Here is a 22,461-nt window from a genome sequence, read left to right on the forward strand (position 1 = left end):
CATATTTGAGGTCACCCCCAGGAACCATTAAGATTGACACTTAGTTCGTGAAAATCCGATCATTAGAACGAAAGTTATTCAGGGTGATTCGTTTTTTTTTTGCGGACTGTACAACAAATAATAAGAGTAATACTATTTTATAGAGCGGTGATGGCTCAGGGGATAGAGCGTTCGCCTTCCAATGAGGTGAACTGGGTTCGAATCCCAGCGATACGATTCTGGTCGATACGAATTCCGCATCCGACTTGCACCGATTAGAGTGCTGACGTAAAAATATCCTCAGTGGTAGCCGGGTCATGATTCAGCGTTCACTTGTCGTCACGCTAACCGAGGGAGACTTTCTTGGTTTTCCTTTTAATGTGACGAAAATGCGGTTTAGTTCCATCAAAAACTCCTCCACGAAGGCAAATTTCTCCCAATACTTGATCCAGCAGTTCCCTTGTCTTCTGGATTGGGTTCAAAATTACAAGGCTACGTATTTGAATATTAGCACTCGTAAACTCGAAAATTGGGTCGGTTGTTCAGCAACTTTTATAAAATATAAAATAAAAAAATACTATTCTATAATTAAAACAAAATTAAGCATGGAAGAAGGCTTTTTTGTACTAACCTAATTTTTATATCTTTAAAAGTTTCAGAAACATTACGGAAACTTTTTGCAATCATTAGTTAACTTCTTCAATATAATGTCTCATACATGAAATATTCAGGGATAAATAGTTGATAAATTTAAATTTTGAAGTTTTAATTAAAAATAAACGAAATAATTAATTGAAATCTATCATTAATGTTACTCCATATAATTGTTAGTGCTGAAATTAGTTTAATTTGTTATTGTATATATATTTATACACAGATTTACTTTTTAGAAAGGAAAATTGCCCGATTATTACAGTCAGTATCCAGAGCATTTGAATTTGGAAGAAGTTATCAAAAGGTGTCACAAAGTAAATGCTAATTATCTCGCAAATACTGCAAGCAGAATAAAAGGAAAATCTCCAGTTAGACGTAAGTTAAATTTTATTTAAAGTGTAAATTAATTAATTCAAAGCTGATCTCCCCAAGTATTATGGTTTACCGAATATTCTGACTTTCAAAATTATAGTTCTTACTACCTTATATTTAGTAAAAAGCGGAAAAGTAAATGAATGCGAATGAATATTTTTTATGCAATGCTGTTAGGCATCTTGATAAAGTTATCGAATATTGCTATATTTAGCAAATTTTTATTGCATATTTAAAATCTTATTTTATTGCTAATTTTACTTAAGTAATTTTAAAGCACTTTGGCAAAAATTACCCTGCTTTTAGGTTTATACAACAGAATAAAACTTTAAAAGGGCGTAGCAAGGGAAATAAATAAAAACATTACAAACTGTCGCTCATCTAATAATGCATTAGCATTAAATCTCCATGCTTTAATTATTAAAAACATAATTTTCAATAGGATCTATCAGGAAAATAATTTAAGTTTAAATTTCAATTATACAGCTAGTAAGAAAAAAACTCAAACAACTATCATTTACTAATGAAATATTAAAATTTTATCGTTGTAACAACTATTACGATAAGTTTTGTCTGTCAAAATCATTCTGCATCTATTATTGTCAATGTTTTACAAATTACCTCATAATTATGAAACTGCCAGTGTTTTTTTACCAGTTAAATCTATTTCTAATTTTCAAAGTATTATGACACCATATCTTTCAGTAGTTTGATTATTATAAAAATATCCTTCATTAATTTAAAAATTGCCATTAATAGCCAGTTTTTAATAATCTGAGAACTATATTTGTGGGTTCTTCGATATTTTTGAATTATATTAATGTATTCTTCGATATTTTTGAATTATATTAATGTATTCCTCGATATTTTTAGCATTATTAATATATTCTTCGTTATTTTGAGAATTACAAACACATATATTTCTAGAATAAAGATATTTTACAAGTTTACCAGTAATGATGACATTGAATATCTTAAGCTCTTAGCAAAAATGTGTAAGGTAGGTTTTTTTTAAAGGAAATCATAAAAAAACATATGGCCTTACATATAGCTATTCTTTACTTTTTGAAATAATTTCTATATACGATCATTTAATGCATATTTTAGAAAGTGTTTTGAGTTTTGGAAAAATAAACATAAGCTCTTTTCCTGTAACTCAGGCAAACTTTATGAAACACGCATTTCATTTTCTTAGCAGAAAGCAAATCTTGTTATGATATTCTTATGATTTTAACTCGTAATTATTAAGAAATTTGAAAACAAAAGATTCGGAGAAAAGATGGAAACTAAGCCGTTAAAATAAGGACTTAGTGTAGAAAAGACCAGCAAAAAGTTCTCGTAATATTGAATTTTCTTCAAAATAGCGTAAAATTCAAAACTGGAACATATAAGAAGCTTATACTTTAAAAACAAGTTTTCTAATATAATTGGCATTTTATTTCCTAAAATAGCAATGTTTATGAGACATTAAAAAGCTTTATGTATGAAAATTCCACATTTAAATTTATTTCTTGTACTTAAGGATTTTATTTACCGAAAGTTAGGTACATTTCAAAATCAATTTTCGTTGAATAAATTTGTATATCTTAATTTAGAGCTAATCGCTTCACTTTTTGAAAATGAATATTTGATGTTTATTTCTGTTATAGTACATTTTTATTAGAATGCTTATTAAAAAAATGTTTCCCCTAAATCTAAATTTAATTTTGTTTATATTTTCACATCAAACTACAGATCTAATTTAATGGTTCAGCAGCAAGTATATATATGAATTGATTTAAATGTTTATTTTGGAAAAAAAACTGTTTATTATCAATATTTATGCGTTTTTCTTAATTAAAATTTCATATGGTCTGTCTTTGGTTTTAGAACCAATTTCACACCTTTTGACGTCACTCATTTTGACCAGGTTTTTACTGTTTTTAACAATTTTTCCACTTTTATACCCTATTTGAATAAATGAGCATCGCAGACTTTTTTTTTGCTTCAAACCTTTTGTTTTCAAACCACAGTGCTGATGTAAAATATCCTCAGACGGATCATGGGTTAAAGTCCCCTTGCCATCAGGCTAACCATGAGAGATTTCGTGGTTTTCCTCTCCATGCAATGCAAATGGAGTTAGTTCCATCAAAAAGTTTTCCACAAAGGCAAATTTCTCCTAATACTTTAAACAGGAACGAGTGGTTCTATTCTATAAGACAAATAATGCACATTCAAATCATATTAGTATTTTGCGAAATTTAATAAATTCAAAAACTTACCCTTTAATTCATCAATATGCACGTTACCTTAATTTATATTTTAGCAGCTAAATGTTTAATTTATTATGTTGATAACAAAATTAGAAACAGTTTATAAACTACGTCTCCAAACATAAGAATTTAAAAAAAAAAGAAATTAAGGATAAATATTTATTACTATTTTTGTCACGAAATTCAAATTTATTTCCTTACAATTCATTAATAAGGATTTTTTTTTAGATATTAAAAAATGGAATACTATGAAATAGTATTTCTGAATCTTACACGCATAATTTGTTGTATAAAATTGTGGTAGTTCATTTAGTTTGTTTCCAAACGCAATCATTTCAAAATATATTTCCTTTAAACTTTAAAATGTTCTTCAATTTTTTTGGGTGACGGCCAACTAAGAAATGCTTGTAACTGGCACCTGTGAAATTAATGGACATAATTTCATATATTTTTAAATTTGTAGAAACACAGGGTAGTTATTAAGAAACTTCCTTCATATATGCACTTTTAGCGATCGTTTTAATAAGTAATAAAAAAATTTTTTTTTATTCAAAATATTGGTCCAGGATCTTAATGATCAATAACAATATTAAGCTCTAGCTGTGACATGGAATTAATTTTGAAAGGCAACACCCATTTTTGTTTTTCCTGAATATTACTCTCATGATTCTCGAATATTACTCTCATGATTCTCGAATATTACTCGTATCAAAATATTATACTTTTTGACGAGAATAACGGCGGCGCTAAATTGGGATGTACAAAAAAAGTACTTTTTGAGAGTAAATTTTTGATGGTAAACTTTTGAAAGTAAATTTTTGATGTGTTAGATGTTCAGCTTTACTGAATGCTTTTTGTCAACAGTAGCCATGGTGGCTCAGGGGATAGAGCGTTCGCCTTCCAATGAGGTGAACCAGGTTCGAATCCCCGTGAAGGCTGATCGATACGAATTCCGCATCCGGTGTGAACCGACTACAGTGCTGACGTAAAATATCCTTAATGGTAGAGGGATCATGGGTGAGAGTCCCCTTCCCCTCAAAATTGCAAGGCGAAGTTGAGTCGTAAGCCAAAAAATTGGATCGGCTGTTCAACGACGGTTATAAAATAAAATAGGAAAGAAGAGCCGCGGTTTCTCAGGGGATAGAGCATGCGCCTCCCATTGCGGTGACCCAGGTTCGAATCTCAGTAATGGTTGTTTGATACGAACTTTGCTCCCAGTTCGCACTGGTCACAGTGCTGACGTAAAATATTCTGTCTGGTAGACTGACCATGCGGTAGATTTTTCTTATCGTCAGGATACCCGTGGGTGATTTTTGTATTTATTCTTTCCATGTAACGTGAATTCGGATTAGTTAGTTCTGTTTGAAGGCTAGTTTGTCCCAATGCTTGATTCAGGAGTTTTCTTGCCTTCTGGATTGGGTTCAAAATTACAAGGATACGTAGTTGAACATTGATAGTCGTAAACTCAGAATTGGGTCTGCTGTTCAACGCCGATTATAAAATGGAATAATATAGGAAAAAAAGAAGAAACCCAATTGAAAAGAAGCAAACAAAACTCAGTTTGTGTTTTGGGTGCTTCTTTCTCTCTTCATCCCTGCATCATCGCTTTTCATGCTAAAAATAACGCTTCAATTTAATGTATTCAGTTTACCATAAAAATTATGTTTCGAGGGAAAAAAATGAGCATTTTGTTTAAAAAAATTAAATTTATTTACAGTAGCCATAACCACAATCTTCATCAGATGCCCCTACTTTCAAATAACATTTTCTGAAACTCTATCTCGATTGGTTAAGCGGGCTGTTCGCTAGGGCTCATGCAGATTTTTAATAACTAACTTGCTTGAATATAAATATTAATATTAATTATTATTGTTTAATTTTTTTAGAAACTCCACCTCCAAGTAACGAAAATCTAAGCAGTCCCAGATCTGAAGAAAACAATGTATCCAGTAAAGTAAGCTTATCATTTTATGGTCCTTCGTAGCATAAACAAAACAAGGTTTCAATTTAGAGAATCGTTGAATCTAGAGAAAAAATTAATAATCTTAAAGGGTATAATTATAAATTTAAAAAATATAGTTGTATTTAGACTGTCAAGAAATATGGATCTTCTCATTTTTAGAACACTACACTAAAAACATATCTATATAATACATTTATACTGTAGTAAGAGCATTATTATACAGATAAATACAGTATTTGGTACACTAAAGTTTAAAAACATAGTAACTGCTGAAAATAAATATAATTTACAATAAATATTTCTGCTGACTTTAAAGGAGTACACTAAACCAGATGTTGTTAAGTCTTAATAATAAGGATTTTTCAGATTTTCAGAATATCTAAATAGCAGTATTTATGTATTGTTTAAGAATCTGGTTGACTCAATCAATCTTTTTATTATCAAAAGCTTGCTTTTCCATAAGAAATTGAACTGCAAATCATCTTAAAACATGTATTTTAATTCAATAGAGCACCAAGCCATCGGTGACAGATTAAATTTACAAAAAAAAAAAAAAAACAACTTAAATTTCGTCCAATCTTTTACTGTAAGCCTATTTCTCTTAAAGCACAAGAAAAACATGGTTAAATATTTCATCATAAGCATAAATTTGAGAAAAGTCAACGACTAGCTTTGAGCCTTGATGGCTCAGTGGTTAAAAGCATTGAGCAATCATTTTGAAGGATTGGTTTCGATGGCCAGAGGAGATTGGAGGCAACATTTATTTTGAGGTAATTTTTCACCAAAAGCTTGATTCCCCATTTCTCAGAAACATTGGTCTTTAGAATAACTTTTGATTTAGTTCAACGTTTAATTACAACAATAATGCTTCTAAGAGTAGCACCATATTGGTGCAACTTGACACTATAATAGTCAGTATATTGACATTGAACCATATCTTAAGCAATATATTAAAAAAGAATAAAATAAAAATCGGGAAAATAAAGTAACTATCTTTTCAACATTTCCTTTTAAACATGTTACCAATTACAAATAATTGTTCTTAAGCTGAAAGTCGAGAAGGGCATACAAAAATATGTAATGTTCCTTTGTATATTCATTACTTGTAATGTAAGTAAAAGTGCTATCATGTATGGTAATAAGCTCGTAAATAAATATCTTGAAAAACATTAGCGTTAGAAAATAATAAATACCGATGTGCAAAATTTTTTTTCTTCCGAAAACAGAGTGTAAATGTTCTCAAAGTGATGGGGTTTTTAATTTGTTTTCTCCACAAAATTTCATTTTTGTACTTTTCCAAGTATTTTAATTCGTTTTTTGTTCCAGAAAAAACAAAATTATGATTTCTAAATGGAGAGTTTTTTTACGACATTCGTTGATTGATTTAGTACTTAATTTGCGATGAAGAATATTAATGAAGTTATAACCAAAATCAGCATAACTTGAAAAATACTGATCTATAGTGAGCCAAACATCGAGATTTGAATTTATGTTATTAATTTAATGGAGTGAGACAGCGCGAATTGAAACTCTTATTTTTAATATTTATAATGATAATATATAATTTGCTATTCATGTATCTTTATTTTTTTAAATTTTTGTCTTTTACGATCTTTCCATCTGAACAAATCGGAAAGAAGGAGAGTCATAAGTATGCTATTCAATAGAATTCAAATGTTGTTGTTGTTGTCGTAGGCCATTAAGGCAAGGGGATGCAATATATGGTCAAGAATTCGATTTCTGCCACACCATACATCACACCCGTTTATAGGGCGGAGTCATTTATACATCCATTCATTCAACCACAGATCGTAATTTTGATCTGAACCAGAGAACGATCAATCCTTAATTCAGTGCCCTTAGAGGTATAATTTCTTATGGGAACATGGAGGATTTTGTGACCCGACAGATTTAACGTGCACCAGTCACCATATACTATACATGTCTTCAGTCGGCTGGATTCGAACTTCCGTTCTCACAGACGGAAGTCTAGTAAAATTAAGATTGCATGCTGTGAAAATTTTTTTCTCAAAATTAAATGAATATGTGTCAAAATAGCTCCCAAGCATATAATAGTCGAATTTGAACAAATTTTTGAGAACTCATTTGAATTCATTCTTGAGCAAAGTGCAAGTGGAAGGAGAAATGTGTGATAGTGATTTCGTTGTGTGTCGAAAGAAGAATCTATGGGTTAGTAGTAGGATGCTCCAGCCACGAGAGTTGTACACACTAGTACAGGGATACAATGGTTGCTTCATATAATGGTTGCCGCAATGGCGTAGCTTGCGATACATATTTACAATTTATACGGTACAAAGAATTGTAGTTTGGAAAATGTAGTCCTACTAGGTTAGTTAAGGTATCGATAGTTTAAATTACTTTTATCCTTATTTTCTATGTCTTTATAACTTTTAAACGAATGAAATATATGTCAGGATGTGTCATTGCGGTGACCACTCTATAAAGCTTCCTTACTCTCCCTGGACTGGAATGTACAACTATGGTGGTTAAATCACCTTACTATACGAATCTGGAGATCCTTGAAAAGATCCTGGAGCTGGAGGTTATTCGGATGAATCCTGCCGGCAGTCAACACATTTCACACATTTCTCCCTCCATGTGCATTTTGTTCAAAAATGAGTATATTGTGTTTTCAAATTCGAAAATTAGTTATTTCGGAGCTATTTTGACACTTTTATACTTATTTTTGAGTAAACCTCTCTACAGTATATTTCGTACAATGTATTTCGGAGGTTTATGTAACATTTTCAATTATATTTCTTTTCAGTTATTAAAGTAATAAGAACATGCGAATGCAGTGCGATAACTCGAAAATTTCTTTGCTTAAACTTCTTTTTTTATCTATTTAGAGTGCATAATGATTTATTATGAAAGAAGTTTTATCTTTTTTTTTGCTTCAGAATGAAGTAAAAGCTAAGCTAACTGAAATATGCACTAAAAATATTGACTCAGCACATTTAGTGCAAAAGCGTTAAATATATCGAATTTTGTTCTTTCGCTTGCCACTGAAATACACTGAATAAGTGTAAGTATATAATCCTTTTTAATAATACTAATTGAATAATTCCCGAATCAACAAAAAAGTATTTTTTCATGACTACTGAAATCTTAAATTTAATATTGAAATTTTAAGTTTTTTATTTTTTCGAAAAACTTTATTTATTCTCATAATTATTTCTTTCATCCAATTATTTTTCAGTTTTTATGTCTTAGCTCTGTAGAAGGTATTCTAAAGTAAGCAGTTAGATGATAAAGTTTACAAAAAGAATGTAAAATTATTTAAAATTATTTAACTTATTTTTGAGTAAATAATTAACTTACATCATAAACGAATTTAAGTAAATCCATTAAAAAAAATAATTGCTGATGGTAAGCAAAATAAACTAGTTTAAATGAAACAGTTTTTATTCGTTCTAAAAATACAAAAATTTCCCATGACTTCAATTCAATTTTACGTCATTGTAAACTCAATATATACCAAACTTAAAAATTCTCAAAATCCTTATTTCTTAGCTTGTTTTTTTTTTTAAATAAACTGCTGTTTGTAGAAAATGCAACACCATGAAAGAATCATCAGAATCAAATGAAATTTAATGCAGAAACGACTTGTACTGATACAAATAAATGATGAAATTTTCAAAACAAAAGAAACAAATTAAGCGTCCGAAATCAGTATTTGGTGCAGCCACCACGCGCTGCAATAAGTGCTGCTATACGACGTGGCATGGAGTCAAACAGATGTTGAATATCTGCTTGAGGAAGAGAATTCCATATCGCTTGTATGCGCAACCAAAGTTCGTCTTTGGAAACTGCAGGACGCGGATCACGAGTGAGACGCCGACCAACCATATCCCACACGTGCTCAATAGGCGACATATCCGGCGAATAAGCAGGCCAAGGAAGAAGTTGCATGCGTTGTGCTGAACAGAAGTCTCTAACAGTCCGCGCAACATGTGGGCGTGCATTATCCTGCTGAAAGATAGCTCCAGGGATGCCTTGAAGGAAAGGAACGACTTCGGGCTGTAGCACTTCACGGACGTATCTGTTGCTATTGAGATTACCCTCAATTCGTATCAAATTGGATCGTCCATGATACGAAATCGCACCCCAGACCATAACTCCGGGTGTTCGACCACTATGTCGTTCAATAATACACTCAGGAAGGCAGCGTTGACCGGCATAACGTCTAACACGAACACGGCCATCATGGGTCCACAAATTGAAGCGTGATTCATCTGAAAAGACAACTTGGTGCCAATCAGCTCGCCAGTCTCTGTGCTCAAGAGCCCACTGCCGACGCAGCCGTCGATGATCCGCCGTGAGGGGAATCCTGTATAATGGCACCCTTGCACGCAATCCACGGCGCAGCAGACGACGACGAATTGACGAAGCCGACAATTGTACACCTGTAGCAGTAGACCAATGTGCTGCCAGCTGCCTGGAGGAAGCTGTGCGATCATTCACCGCCATGCGGAGCAGGTGTCGATCATCGCGCTCTGACGTCACCTTCTGTCGTCCAGTGCCTGTTTTTCGAGTTGTTCGGTGCTCGTCGGTCCACTGCTTCCAAACTCGCATCACTGTGGAACTGTTCCGCTGCATACGAGCTGCTATTGCGCGATAGGAAAATCCTCCTTCTCGAAGGCCGATTATCCTCCCTCGTTCAAACTCCGTAAGTTGCTTGAATTTCTTATTCTTCCGTCGTGGAGGCATACTCAGGTCTCACTAAACGTTTGCCACTAACAAATAATCATAGACTATTTTCAACGTCCCGCTACAGCACTTTATTTATACGCTTTCAGCATCAATTCAGAGGGCGCTGCGCGCGCCACGCACGCGCGATGGCTCTGAAACTTTATTAATTTGCATAATATCCTATATCCATTATTAAAATAATATTTCATTTGATTCTGATGATTCCTTCATGGTGTTGCATTTTCTACAAACAGCAGTTTAGGAAGGATACAGAAATAATTTATGTGTGCATTCATTAGGTAAATGTGTTTTTTTTAAACATGAGCAGAAACTGAGTTAATTTATTCAGACAATAAAAGAATAAATCCTTTGTCCTTAAGCTCTTCCTTTCAAAAGGAATGGAATAATAAAAGATAACTTAAATGATCCAGGCAGTTGCTTATTTCGAAACAAATAAATTACAGGCGATTCCTGGGCAGTTAAGTAAACTGCATTTATTGCGGTCATTATCTTTTTACTCAAATGATAAAGAGAGATTTGAATTATAAATAGTTTAAGAGGAAATTAGAAAATAATGTTTAAAAAAAAAGACTCATTCACATTATTTATATGTACTTCAGTTTGTATTTAGCTCTAAAATAAGTACTGATGCAATTTCAGAAATTTGCATTTATTTTAATTTTAAGTACTAAATTGGAAGAAATTTATGAAGCAGAACAATTATTTCACTCTTCAGTGTCTTAATGTTTTTGTGAACTCTTTGAATCGTAGAATATTTTTAAAGTGAGATGAATGCGATCAGTTAAAGCATTTTAATTGTGCTTGTGGAAATATTAAATAGTTTTTGAAGAGTCAAATCTGAAATTAATAACCAAATTAGAGAAAGAGGATATTGTAATAGCTTTAAACCAGATGTACTTCTGATTTCAAAATTTCACTTTAGCTCTTGCATGTTTCTTTATTTATTTTAAGGCAACAAAATTAGAATTACAATGTAAACGCATTTAGAAATAACTGCAAAGATTGCAATGGGATTGAATTAAAAATAATTTTGTTTTATAAATAATCAAAGTTTTTAAATATGTGAATAATAAAGTTGATTAAAACGCTTTTATTTTTTTAAACATTTTTCATAGTGCAGAAAAGCTATGAGTTTTAAAAAAAAACAGAGAAATTTGTAGGGTTGCAAAGTGCTTGAATTTTCCTTTCACGATTTTTCCAAATTCCCAATTTTTCAATTCTTTTGTTAAATTTTTCAAATTGTTTCGATAAAAATTAACAAATAGTCTTATAATTCTTCGAAAATAAAAGTTAAAATGTATCGATAAGAGAATAGATACAGGATTTTTTTTCAGTTACAGCTATGAATGGTAAAAAAAGAGAGAAATTTAACCAAAATGTTTTGAAATTTAATAATAGCTGTTCACAAAAAACTCAAAAATTTTTAGTTTTATTATTATTTTTTGTATCAGTTCTTCTTAATTTTTTTCGTTCCCAATTTTCAAATGTTTCTATTTCAAATCAATTCTATGTCAGTTAAAGTTAAAATGTATAGATCAAAGAGTGGATAAAGAACACTTCGAAATTATTTTCTTTATTACCGAAGTGTCTAAAATATGGGAAATTTTAGCGAACGAAACGAAAAAATAATAAAAAAATTAAAATTTCAATTTTGGGATTTGTCATTTTTTAATCCCTGTTAAATATGCTCCCGTTCAATATTACATTAAATGATATAATGATAGTAAAAATCCAATTTATTTTTAATTAAATATTTTTTCCAAGTTAAGAAGACTGCGTATTGATAAAGTTAAAACAGCAGTTTTTTTGTTGAATAATTACTATGGAAGCATGCTTTGAAAAATCATAATATCGTTCATAATGCTGAAACCTTAATTTCAAAATTTCATAAATTTCATTGCACCATATTATAATTTGACTTGAACAGAAACATTTTTCAATTTACCATCCTATTATGTTTACAGAAGGTTCTCACCGTATTATGGTTCAACGTTGAACCGATGTTTCTGAGAGAGTAAGCTATGACTGATTTAGGAGAGAGGCATGTTGCAATGTTGTATGAGAGGCTTATTGCATGTTGGGAGAGGCAAGGACTTGAGGGCATGGTCTCAGATCTATACACTTTTAAAGAGGGACTGAAGTTCGATCCCCGGTAACAACTTGAAGCCCACCCAGCTTGAAATCAATGGGTACTAGCTCGTCTGGGAAGCAAAGGCGGCTGGTGAGCAATGCCGACCACATTGCCACCAGCATGCAGTTTGTGATGAAATTGGAGAGTCTTAACCTTCATGATCACCCAGGCCCACAATGGGTTGCTGCGGGAATGCTTTACTTTTACAACATATAAAGCAAAATTAATATGACATAAAATTTTAAACTCTTGTTTCGGTACTGTAACGCAGTTCCTTTTTCGGTGTTGAAACCTAGAATGAAAGAGAGTAACACAGTGATGCGGAAGTTAACACAACAAATTACAACACAATAAATTTTTTTAAATGAATTAATTAGAACCATTATTTTGTTTGGAATTTTTATTCATAATACTAATGTTAATTAAAGTTACAAATTTTTAAAATTTCCGACGGTTTTCAAAAATTAAATACTTCGCTGTCAATAATTGGATTATTCACGTCAAGTAACTAGTATAAAATAAAATTTAGGAGTTTAAGTCAAGTGAATATCCTTTTTTTTGAGAATAAAAAAATAAAATTAAAAAAAACTTATGTTGAAAGAGGAAAACGTTTTTGTGACAGGAGTTACATAATGCCTGATATGCTAATTAACGTAATCCAAAAGTTTTTTTTCTTCTTTCAGCTGAGAATTTGGTTAAAAATATTTTAATCGGATTATTAAAGAACAAAAAAATGTTTCAGCTTGTTAAAAAACTCTTTTTTAGAAAACTTTTTCTGGACTATTAGATATTTATTTAGTTTCTACAATCCTTCATTTTATAAGACTTATATCGGTTTCTTTTGTAAAGTTACGAAGTTTAAGTTTGAATTACACAAATTTTCAAAGTATTTTCGTTTAAATTATTATTAAAGGTAAATTAAAGGCTTATTAATATAAAAAGTTATAAATATTAAAAGTTCATTAATATTAAAGCTAAAAAATAGCATAATTAAAAATGTTTCAAATTTTTTAAAAGATTACTTTTAAGTAATACTTTTTTCGCTATATTTGAATTTTGTTGTCAGATCTTATTACATATCCACATTTTATTGTAATTTAATTGAAATAATAAAAAATATTCTAAGCAGAATTCTACTAAATTGAATGCAAAGAAGCTAGAAATTTTTCAATGATAAATTGGGTGACTAAAATAATGTTAAGAAAAGGCATCATGTCTTAGTGAAAAGTAAAGATTTTATTCTGAAATTTTCAATAAATACTCCACGCTGCGAAAAAGAGTATGGTTAAAATTACCAGAATATAGTAAAATTTATCGTGTTTTTGGCTCTATGGAAACACCAAACAGTTAGGTAAATTTTACCGAAGCGCTGTGGTAATGATTTTGGTAAAATTAACATTTAAATATGGTTTTATAATATGCGAGAAAATTAGGTAATTTTATCATGATACCTTCCTAGAGCATGACATAAAAACTATTTATTCGGATAAATTAGCTTATCAGTTTTATATTTTTTACTAAATAAAACTATAATATTATTCTGATGATTTTCACTATTTCTAAGTATACTGAGAAAAAGAAAATGGCTGCCAGAATATTGTAAAATTTATAGTATTTTTGGTTACATAGGAACACCAAAAAGCATAGTAATTTTTGAAAAAACGCTCTTTGGTAATGAAATTTCGGTAAAGATAAATATAAATTTTGACTTATTACCATGCTGTTTGGTAATAAATGTTGTTAAATTAGGTAATTTTGGTCTTAGAGCATGGCATGAGGATCCTTTATGTACTTAATTTTACTTTTCAGTTTTATATTTAGTAAATGTATGGTAATAAGAACCGTAATTCTGAAAACCAGAATTTCCGGTTCGCTACTATCTGACGGAAAAATTGCCAAATGAATGGCTTAAATACCTCATATCTTGTCATTATTAATCAAAATTATGTTTTTTTGGTAGAAATGCTAAAACTATACAGCATGGTAACTTAATCAGTATGTTTTCCACGTGAAACATTTTATTTCGTAAAAATTCAATTTCATTAAATTGTTAACAATTTAAGCATTTTACAATTTAATCTAATATCAAATGATGATAATTGAAAACTTTGGCTCAATGAAGGAGCCAAAATTCTTCTGATGGATGATCTTAGATCCTCGGCAGAGGAAGGAAGGCACTACTAGACGTGGATGTAAAAATGAAAGAATTTGTCTTAAAGTTTCAGGAATGATCATCTGAAAAATTCATAAAAATCATGAAGATTATTCTAAAAAGTAAAGAATTTTAAAAGAATTATTTTTTTAAAACTGTAATTATATAAAGCATCCTAAAAAAGAATTTGCTTTTTTCAAAGTCTAATGTCTTCAACTTGTTTAAGTCATTTGTTATTTATTAAAAAAAGCTGCTTGTTGCTAAAAGTGTTCTTTTATGCTTTGTAAGGTATCTTTAATTTTGTAAAATTATTCTAGAAATGTTTGCTCTGCAAATCGATATGCGTTGTTTTTGCTTAAAAATTAAAATCTACTGAAGTATTCAGAATATATAAAGCTTTAAAAACAGGAAAAAATATTTTTCATGATTTTTGATTCAAGACATAATGCCGCTAGACTTATTTTTTCAAAACATTTGCAATTTTTATAAAGTATTAACATTAATGAGTCAAATGCCATGACAAATTCCTAAAACAAAATTTTTTTCTACTTTATTTTAACTCCTTCTTCTCAATTTCCTCTGGCTCAAAGGCATTTCACTAACTTTCCACAACGACTACAATTTTTAAGTTTTGTGTTTGAAACTTGATATATTTTGAAATGGCGAGTTAATACCAACGACTATTGAAATTGGAAATGTTGTGTTGGGGATAAACCAAGCAGTTCAAAACATCTAAATCACGTTTCAGATAAGTAACTTTTGTAAGATGCAAAAATGGTCCAAGGATCCTTTGAAACGTCTCAGAAATATTTACTTGATGGTGCGTACCAGCTTCTAACAAAACTAAAAATGTTATGGTAATACAAAAAATGTCGAAATCATGTTTCAAATAAGTAACTCTGGTAACATTTGATAGATACAAAAATATTCCGTAAGTTTTAGAAATCTCTCAGGAATATTTTCACGATGACGCTTGCAAGAGTCTAACAAAACTAGAAATGTTGAGGCAGGGATAATCCATAGAGCACAAAATGTCGAAATTCGATTTCAAATAAGCTATTTTTGTAAATTTTGTTGAGTAAAAATGAAATTTAAATTCCGAGAATCTTCTCAGAAATTTTTCCATGATATCATCTCGAAAATAATTTTAATAAAACAGAAACTGTCTTATTATTGTTTATTATCAGCTGAAATTGTTTGAAGAGTTCACACTTCATAAAGACTTTTAAAGCGTAAGACAAATTCGGGAGATTTTTAACTGATCTGATACATAAACTGCAATGTTTTATGCAATTTTTTGTTACTTGAAGTAACAGAATCAATTAAACAATATGAAAATGTTCTGTAAGTAAACTACTTTTTCTATTTCTTTCATACATTTAGGAAAATAGTCAAAGCAATGAAAGTGGAAATGAAAATATAGAACTCATCTCACTTCTTCAAAAAGAAAAACTCTCAAAACGTATGTATTCATAATAATTTTGTATGTTGGACTAACTATTGCACGAATGCGCGTCGCGATACTGCCACGTATTGAGTCATACGAAGCCCTTATGATGTCCTGCGGTATTTTGTTCCACAGTTGCTGCAAGCATGCCTTTAATTCGACTAAACTTGGTGACTGTCCAACTTGCAGTTGGAAATGATCCCAGAAGTGAACGATCGGTAAAAAATCTGGGAATCCAGCAGGACAGGGAAGGATGGTTATGTGACGGAGGCAGTCTTATGACACTCTTGGTGTGTGCGGCCAACCGGCTTTCAAAAGAGATCATTAGAGACCTACCATGAGTGGCAACATTTACGGTTGAAGGATGTCACAAGAGTGCCGCTGGTCTGTCATGGAGCTGGTGAACGATATTAGGAGTCTTCGTTTGTCAAATGCGATGGCACAGCACACCATTTCACCAGGCGTAGAAGCGGTGTGCTGTTGTACAGCTTAGGCAGGATTCATGCGTTCACTACGGGGTATCTACACACGTACACGATTGCCACTACTGCCCAAATTGAATCAGGCTTCGTTGCCGAAGAAAACCTTTTTCGGTTTCAACCCAATTTTGACGAACGCGACACCACTCAAGACCTTGCAACGGTGGGTGTGTTTCAATCCTGCTTCAGCGATGCAGTGGCACACTGCTCCTATAACTGACGTGATGGTATTAGATGTCATCGCGCAAGGCACACTATCACAGCTAATATTGATCCCCTGTGCCATGACAGGCCAGTCACACGTTCATAACATCTTTAAACCACATACGTTTCCACTCTTGGAAAGGTTACTAGGAGCCATTTTTGAACAGGATAATGCTTCGACACAAGCAGAAATAGTGTCACAGGACTCCCGTCACTTTAATACCTGCTTTCCTTGGCGAGATCGATCCGCAGATTTGTCCACGATCGAGCATATCTGGGATCACTTCGGACGGCAAATTGAACAGCCTCCGAGTTACGTTGAATTAGAGGCACATTTGCAGAAGTCGTGTTACGAGATGTCGCCCAGAACATCATTCGGAACTTGTATGTCCCAATGATCTTCTTTATTGCATCATGCATTCACGCCAGTGGTGGCCCAATAGAGCATTTAAATTTACATTCATTTGTATTTATTTCTCCCTGCAATAAATGATCATTTTGTTTTGATTTTTTAATTACTTCATATAATTTTACATACTAAAGTATCAGCGTAATACTTTAGTGTGTAAAATTCCATTCCATTCTGACAACGGTATTTTGTTGCAGAAAAAAAGTGGTGAAGTAATTTCAAGAAAAATGGAAGTTATGAATTTAACAATTTTGATTAAAGTTTCAAAAGTTTTCATTTGACCATTCTGGTTGGTTTGATGTTAAGATAAGTTATAAAAACTCATTGAAATTTCGAATGAATACTTTACCTTTTATTCAGTTACTTTTTCTCTGATACAGTGCTGTTGAACTATATAATATCATTAAAATATACTGCAAACTTGATCTCGTCCTAAATTAGGGGCCATGTTTCTTAAATTTGTTACACTTGAGTCTCAAAATGGTTACATTTAGCAAGTTTGCATCAAATTAACACCGTTTTATGGACTGACGTACTGATACTATGATTTATTTAACGTAGATCATTTTTTCTGAAAGAGTACTGCCAAATATTCTTTTTAAAAATATAACATTTAATTTTGAAGTGAAAAATAATTAGGAAAATTTCCATACCATCTTTTTAGACCCAAAGAGGATGCACCTATCAGAAATGTAGTATTTGTGCAATGTTAGAAAGATTTCTCAATATTTGCTCACTTTGCTAAAAAAAAACTAAATACATCAGAAAAAATTGAATTGAAGCAATTTGCTTCAACGGTGATATAAGAAAAATCAGGTTTAATTAATTTTGCCGACCTTCACTGTATTTATAATTACTTCGTCGTATTTTTTTTTCTTCTACTCTTTGTAACTTTTTTTCAACATTTATGTTTTTTTTTTAATGGAAGCATTTTTTTCATTTGAACTGTTTTTTCTCCCTATAATGATTATTTATCTTTTAATAAGAAGCCCATATTCCATAATAATTATTGATGATATTTTAAAATACATATTAGAGGATTTAGGCAGTGCCCATTTAAATAAATTTCTTAATATGTTCTATTTATTTTGTTTATGGTTTAGCTATTGACTTTGTAACTTCATTTTAAGTTCATGACTTATGCTTTTACATTATTTAAAATGCTTATTTACTATTTATAGTCACATTATAATGATTATTGTATAAAAATATATATACTTTCCATAACTGTAAAAACATTAATTACTATTTTACTGTATGACAATATTGTCAGAAAATAGTAATTTCTTATTTAAAGTAACGCTTGCAGTGTGGGAAAAACGGAACACCTTATTAAATTTTAATCTAGTGATATAATCTTAATGATTCGTGAAATTTTCTAATCAATTTATGTCGATAATATTTTAAGAAAATAATTAGAAACAGAAGTTAACTTTCACTGAATAAATGTATCTTCTTTTTGATTTTTGACTCTAAAAGTATACTTAGAAATGTTCCTAAAAATTGCGGTAAAAATTACCTGCATTCAGCGTACCTGTACGCTTTATTATAAAATTCTATTTCGCATTTTAACAGTAATATTTACTAAATTATGGTGATTTTGCAAAAATTGCTGTAAAAATTATGATATATAAAATTTTTTCCTCTTTAAATTTTACGTTAAAAATGAATTTTTTCGGTAAAAAGTGCAAGCACCTTCAGTGCCGATACTCTATACCGTATCTAATTTTTTTTTACAGTATGCGAGGATGAAGTTTCGATCTACAACTTATGTCTCAATATTTTGACTAAGAGATCGGGGAGAGTTTGAACCAACCATGTTAACTGTACTGTTTACGCTGTTGTTCCTACCACTGAAATAGTTCCAAAAATTTTTTAACGCAATTATAAACTTAATTTTGCCTAAGTCTAAAGACCAATTATTATTTTTGTATAAACGAATTCGAAATTAAAGCATCTTCCGCACAAATTAATAAGTATTTTCAGGTTTAGAACCTCAAACTATTAAAATTGCATCTTAGTGCGTAAAAAAATTGATCAATAGATTAAAATTTATAAAGTTTTTTTCTTCTTTTCTTTTTGGGAACTGTTCATAAAATCAGTATTATTGTCAATAAACGAGATTATTTCAAGTATTTTAATCTGCGTGATATATTTTAAAATGCATTAATGTAATACAAATTCAAAAAATTGATTAATCAAGAATATTTGCTTTCTCTATTCCAGTTCGAATTTGACCAAAAAATGCTTTGATAAACTGCTTAAAAGACTTTATAAATTCAGTTTACAATTAATATTTACTAGTCATTATTTAATAAAATGCTTAAATGTTCTGTATTGCCTGATTCTATTTCATTCTGAATGTTTTGAAAATCTGTTTTTATACTTACATTAGTTTTATACAAGTCTGTTAGCTTAAATTAAATCATTAATGATTTGTGGCTTAATTAAAACTTTAAGAGTCTCATGAATTTTCTGAGATTTCTTAAAGCGTAAAGATTAAAAATTTAATTAATCTTTCGTGAAAGATAAATCTAGTAGAATATCATGTCTTGTAACATTTAAGAACCCTCTGCAAATTATATAAAATGTTTTTTCTCCTCACAGCAGCTTCGAAAAACGTCAGAATTAGTAACAAATTTTTGATAATTATGTTCAAACAGATTGAAAAGTGCTATTTATTCTATGTATAATGCTGTAATGCAGCAATTAAGAATTAATTAAAAGTTTGGTCCCTTTTTGAAAAGCAGAACTACTCCGTCAGTCAGCTCAGTTCTGTTTGTTTACTATGGTGACCCTGCATGAAAATAATTTTTTCAGAAAAAAAATCATTGATTTAGGAAATGGGTTAATCAAAAAGTTTATAATTGATCAAATTTTTTGAAAAGTAATTAATTTTTTTGTAAATAAAGTGGAATTTTAAAAAAACTCTTTAATCATAAGCTTTTCTAAATGCTTATAAATATTTCCGATGCACAAAAAATTTTAGACAAAATCTTGCACCAAATTTGATTAAGTTATCAAAAACTTTTCGTGTATATTAACACCAAAAATAGTGGTAATTATTTTGCACAAAGTAGTGCTTCATTAAGCATTCTATTACACCTAAACCAAGGATAATTCTTAGTGTAGTAGAACACCAAGTATGTTCTTTAACAGTACTTGGTGTAAAGTAGCCACCACCATGTTTGTTATTCAGTTACACTAAAATTTGTAATTACAGTAAGATATGATATGTAAAAGAATCAGTAAAGTAAGTTTTACGATACAATATAGAATACAATACACAATAAGAATCATAAATTTAGGATGCATCTATGCAATATTTTTTTAAAATAAAAATTAGTCTGTTAATCAAACATACATATAACATAGACGGAATATTAATATGAATTTAAATGAATAATATGAATTATAAATTTATTTTATACAACAGACAGATTTATGTTAATCTTGTGAGTAGTGCATAAATATCTTTATTCTACAATTAAAAGCATTTTATAACAGTTTATATTAGTGGTTTGTAAATCAATTCGATCAGAAAATTTCAATTACTTGGCGAATAATCAACCACAATCAGCATTCTTGACAAATTAGCAAAGAGGATCGAATATTACTTGGTATTTAATAGGCTATAACTAGTTGTAAAGTCGAGCCACATAGAAAACTTCATGCAAACAAACCACAACCGAAAATCTCCCTAATGTCTTTCAAAAGTGATGCGCCCTCCATTTTGCTTTACTTAATTTCGTTACTTAACATTCTTTTACTCTACAACATGAAAAATAAGATTTTAAAACTATAATTTTAATGTATTATTTGAGCAGCAAGCTCCCAGTACTAAAACATGTAAAAAAATTCTGGTAAAATTACAGAACCGAATTAAAAAACATTTCTAGTAAAAAAAAAGAAGAAAATTCTGGTAATGAAAGTAAAATATGCGGCATTTAAACCATTCATTTTGCAACTTTTCTGTTCGTATGGTAACGGTTTACTGAAATTCTGGTTTACAAAATTATAGTTAATATTGCTATTTACCAAATATAAAAACTGAAAAATAAATTTAGCTGAATAAATGGCTTTCATGTCATGCTCTAAGGCATAAAAGTACCAAATTTAACCACATTTACTACCCAACCACATGGTAATAAGATCATATTTTGTTTTATTTTGGTCAAAAGTTATTACTAAAACACCTTTTTAAAAATTGTAGTCCTCTTCTGTGTTTCCATATAACCAGAAACACAGTAAATTTTACCACATTTTGGTAGTTTTAACCTTACTTTTTTTCCTCAGTGCATGCCACTGATTATTTAAATTTCAAACTCTTCCGTTGTAACGTTCATTGAATTGCGGTTTTTCCAGCAACACAGCATTTTGCAAGTTAGTTGGGGCTTTACTAACAGTTTATGAGTCTAAAACACATACTATCTATCTTGGTATTAAAAATTTACATTAATAATTTAAGAGAATAATTTCTATTTTTCATTTCATTAGGTGGTACTTAAGTTTTTAGGTGATACTTAAGTTTTGAATTTAACTTCGTCTAATTTTAAATTTAAAAAATTCCGAATTAAATTAAGATAAAATACCTGCCCTTAGGGTGCCGGATTTGTTTACCATAAAATCTATTTTCACAGAAACAAGTTAGCAAAAAATATGTTAAATAAAATTTTTTGCAGTACTAATTACTTTAAATTACTGAAAAATCACTGAATCGCTCTAATAAAATGAATATTACTGTAAAAATTATGGTGCAATATTTAACTGTAAATCGGATTTCATGGATGATGCAAAAAATTGTCGACGTTTTATACGAAAATTTAATCCAGAATTTTTTACAGTGAGTTTTTATAACATTTCTATCATTTTTATGTATTTTTTATTAATTTTATATTCCATTCATGCCCTATATAAAACTGATTGTGATGTTTTATCTGTATTGGGGATTACTCGGATTACATTAACTTAGCGAAATTATAAATTATTCAAATATTATTTTATAAATTTTTTATTTCAGATCTATATATTAGAAACTCAAAGAAAGAAAAAAATCTATTTTTTTAGCATCCACTGGATGCTTTCTTAAAATGCCAAGTTACATTTCATTTTACATGTATTATAGATATTATTTTGTTGTTTTCTTTGTACCAAAATAGATAGGACATAAACGCATAAAATTCTTATAATTTTAGGTGTAGATATCAATAGTGCAAATATAAGAAGATGGGTTTCTTCGAAAGATATGGAAAAGCTAACTAAAGCCGTCATGGAAGGTTATGGAGAAAAGGTTGTTAAAGTTCATACAACTGATGAATCAGAAGATAAGGACGAAATAGGACATAAAATCACCGAAATGGTTGATCGTGTGAATGCGATTCATACAGCTGTTTCAAGTGATGATTTGAATGAACTTCAAAACCAACTTGATGAAAAAGATTACGCTTTAGCAAAGGATCATATGGGAATGACACCTTTACATAAAGCAGTTCTCCTAAGAAAACCGAAAATCGTTCAATTTTTAATCGAAAAATTTCCTGAAACCATTAACGCAAAAAATAAGGTATGGTTATAACAGACTTATTTTAGGTATTAAATTACTTATGATAACAACACTGAGGAAAAAGTACGGTTGAAACTACTAAAATGTGGTAAAATTTACCATGTTTCTCGCTCTATAGGAAC

General features: G+C 30.3%; 1 protein-coding gene across 1 annotated transcript in view; it reads left to right on the forward strand.

The window, feature by feature from the left end:
- Positions 1-22,461, forward strand: part of LOC107446646 (uncharacterized) — a 210,058-nt gene that overhangs the window by 142,446 nt on the left and 45,151 nt on the right. The window contains exons 9-12 of the mRNA XM_016061338.3: positions 870-1,008; positions 5,144-5,211; positions 15,621-15,699; positions 21,972-22,339. Coding sequence (XP_015916824.2) covers positions 870-1,008; positions 5,144-5,211; positions 15,621-15,699; positions 21,972-22,339 — 654 coding nt within the window. The remainder of the gene's footprint in view (positions 1-869; positions 1,009-5,143; positions 5,212-15,620; positions 15,700-21,971; positions 22,340-22,461) is intronic.

The sequence above is a fragment of the Parasteatoda tepidariorum genome, chromosome X1 (genome assembly GCF_043381705.1).
Source record: "Parasteatoda tepidariorum isolate YZ-2023 chromosome X1, CAS_Ptep_4.0, whole genome shotgun sequence".
Lineage (NCBI taxonomy): Eukaryota > Metazoa > Arthropoda > Arachnida > Araneae > Theridiidae > Parasteatoda > Parasteatoda tepidariorum.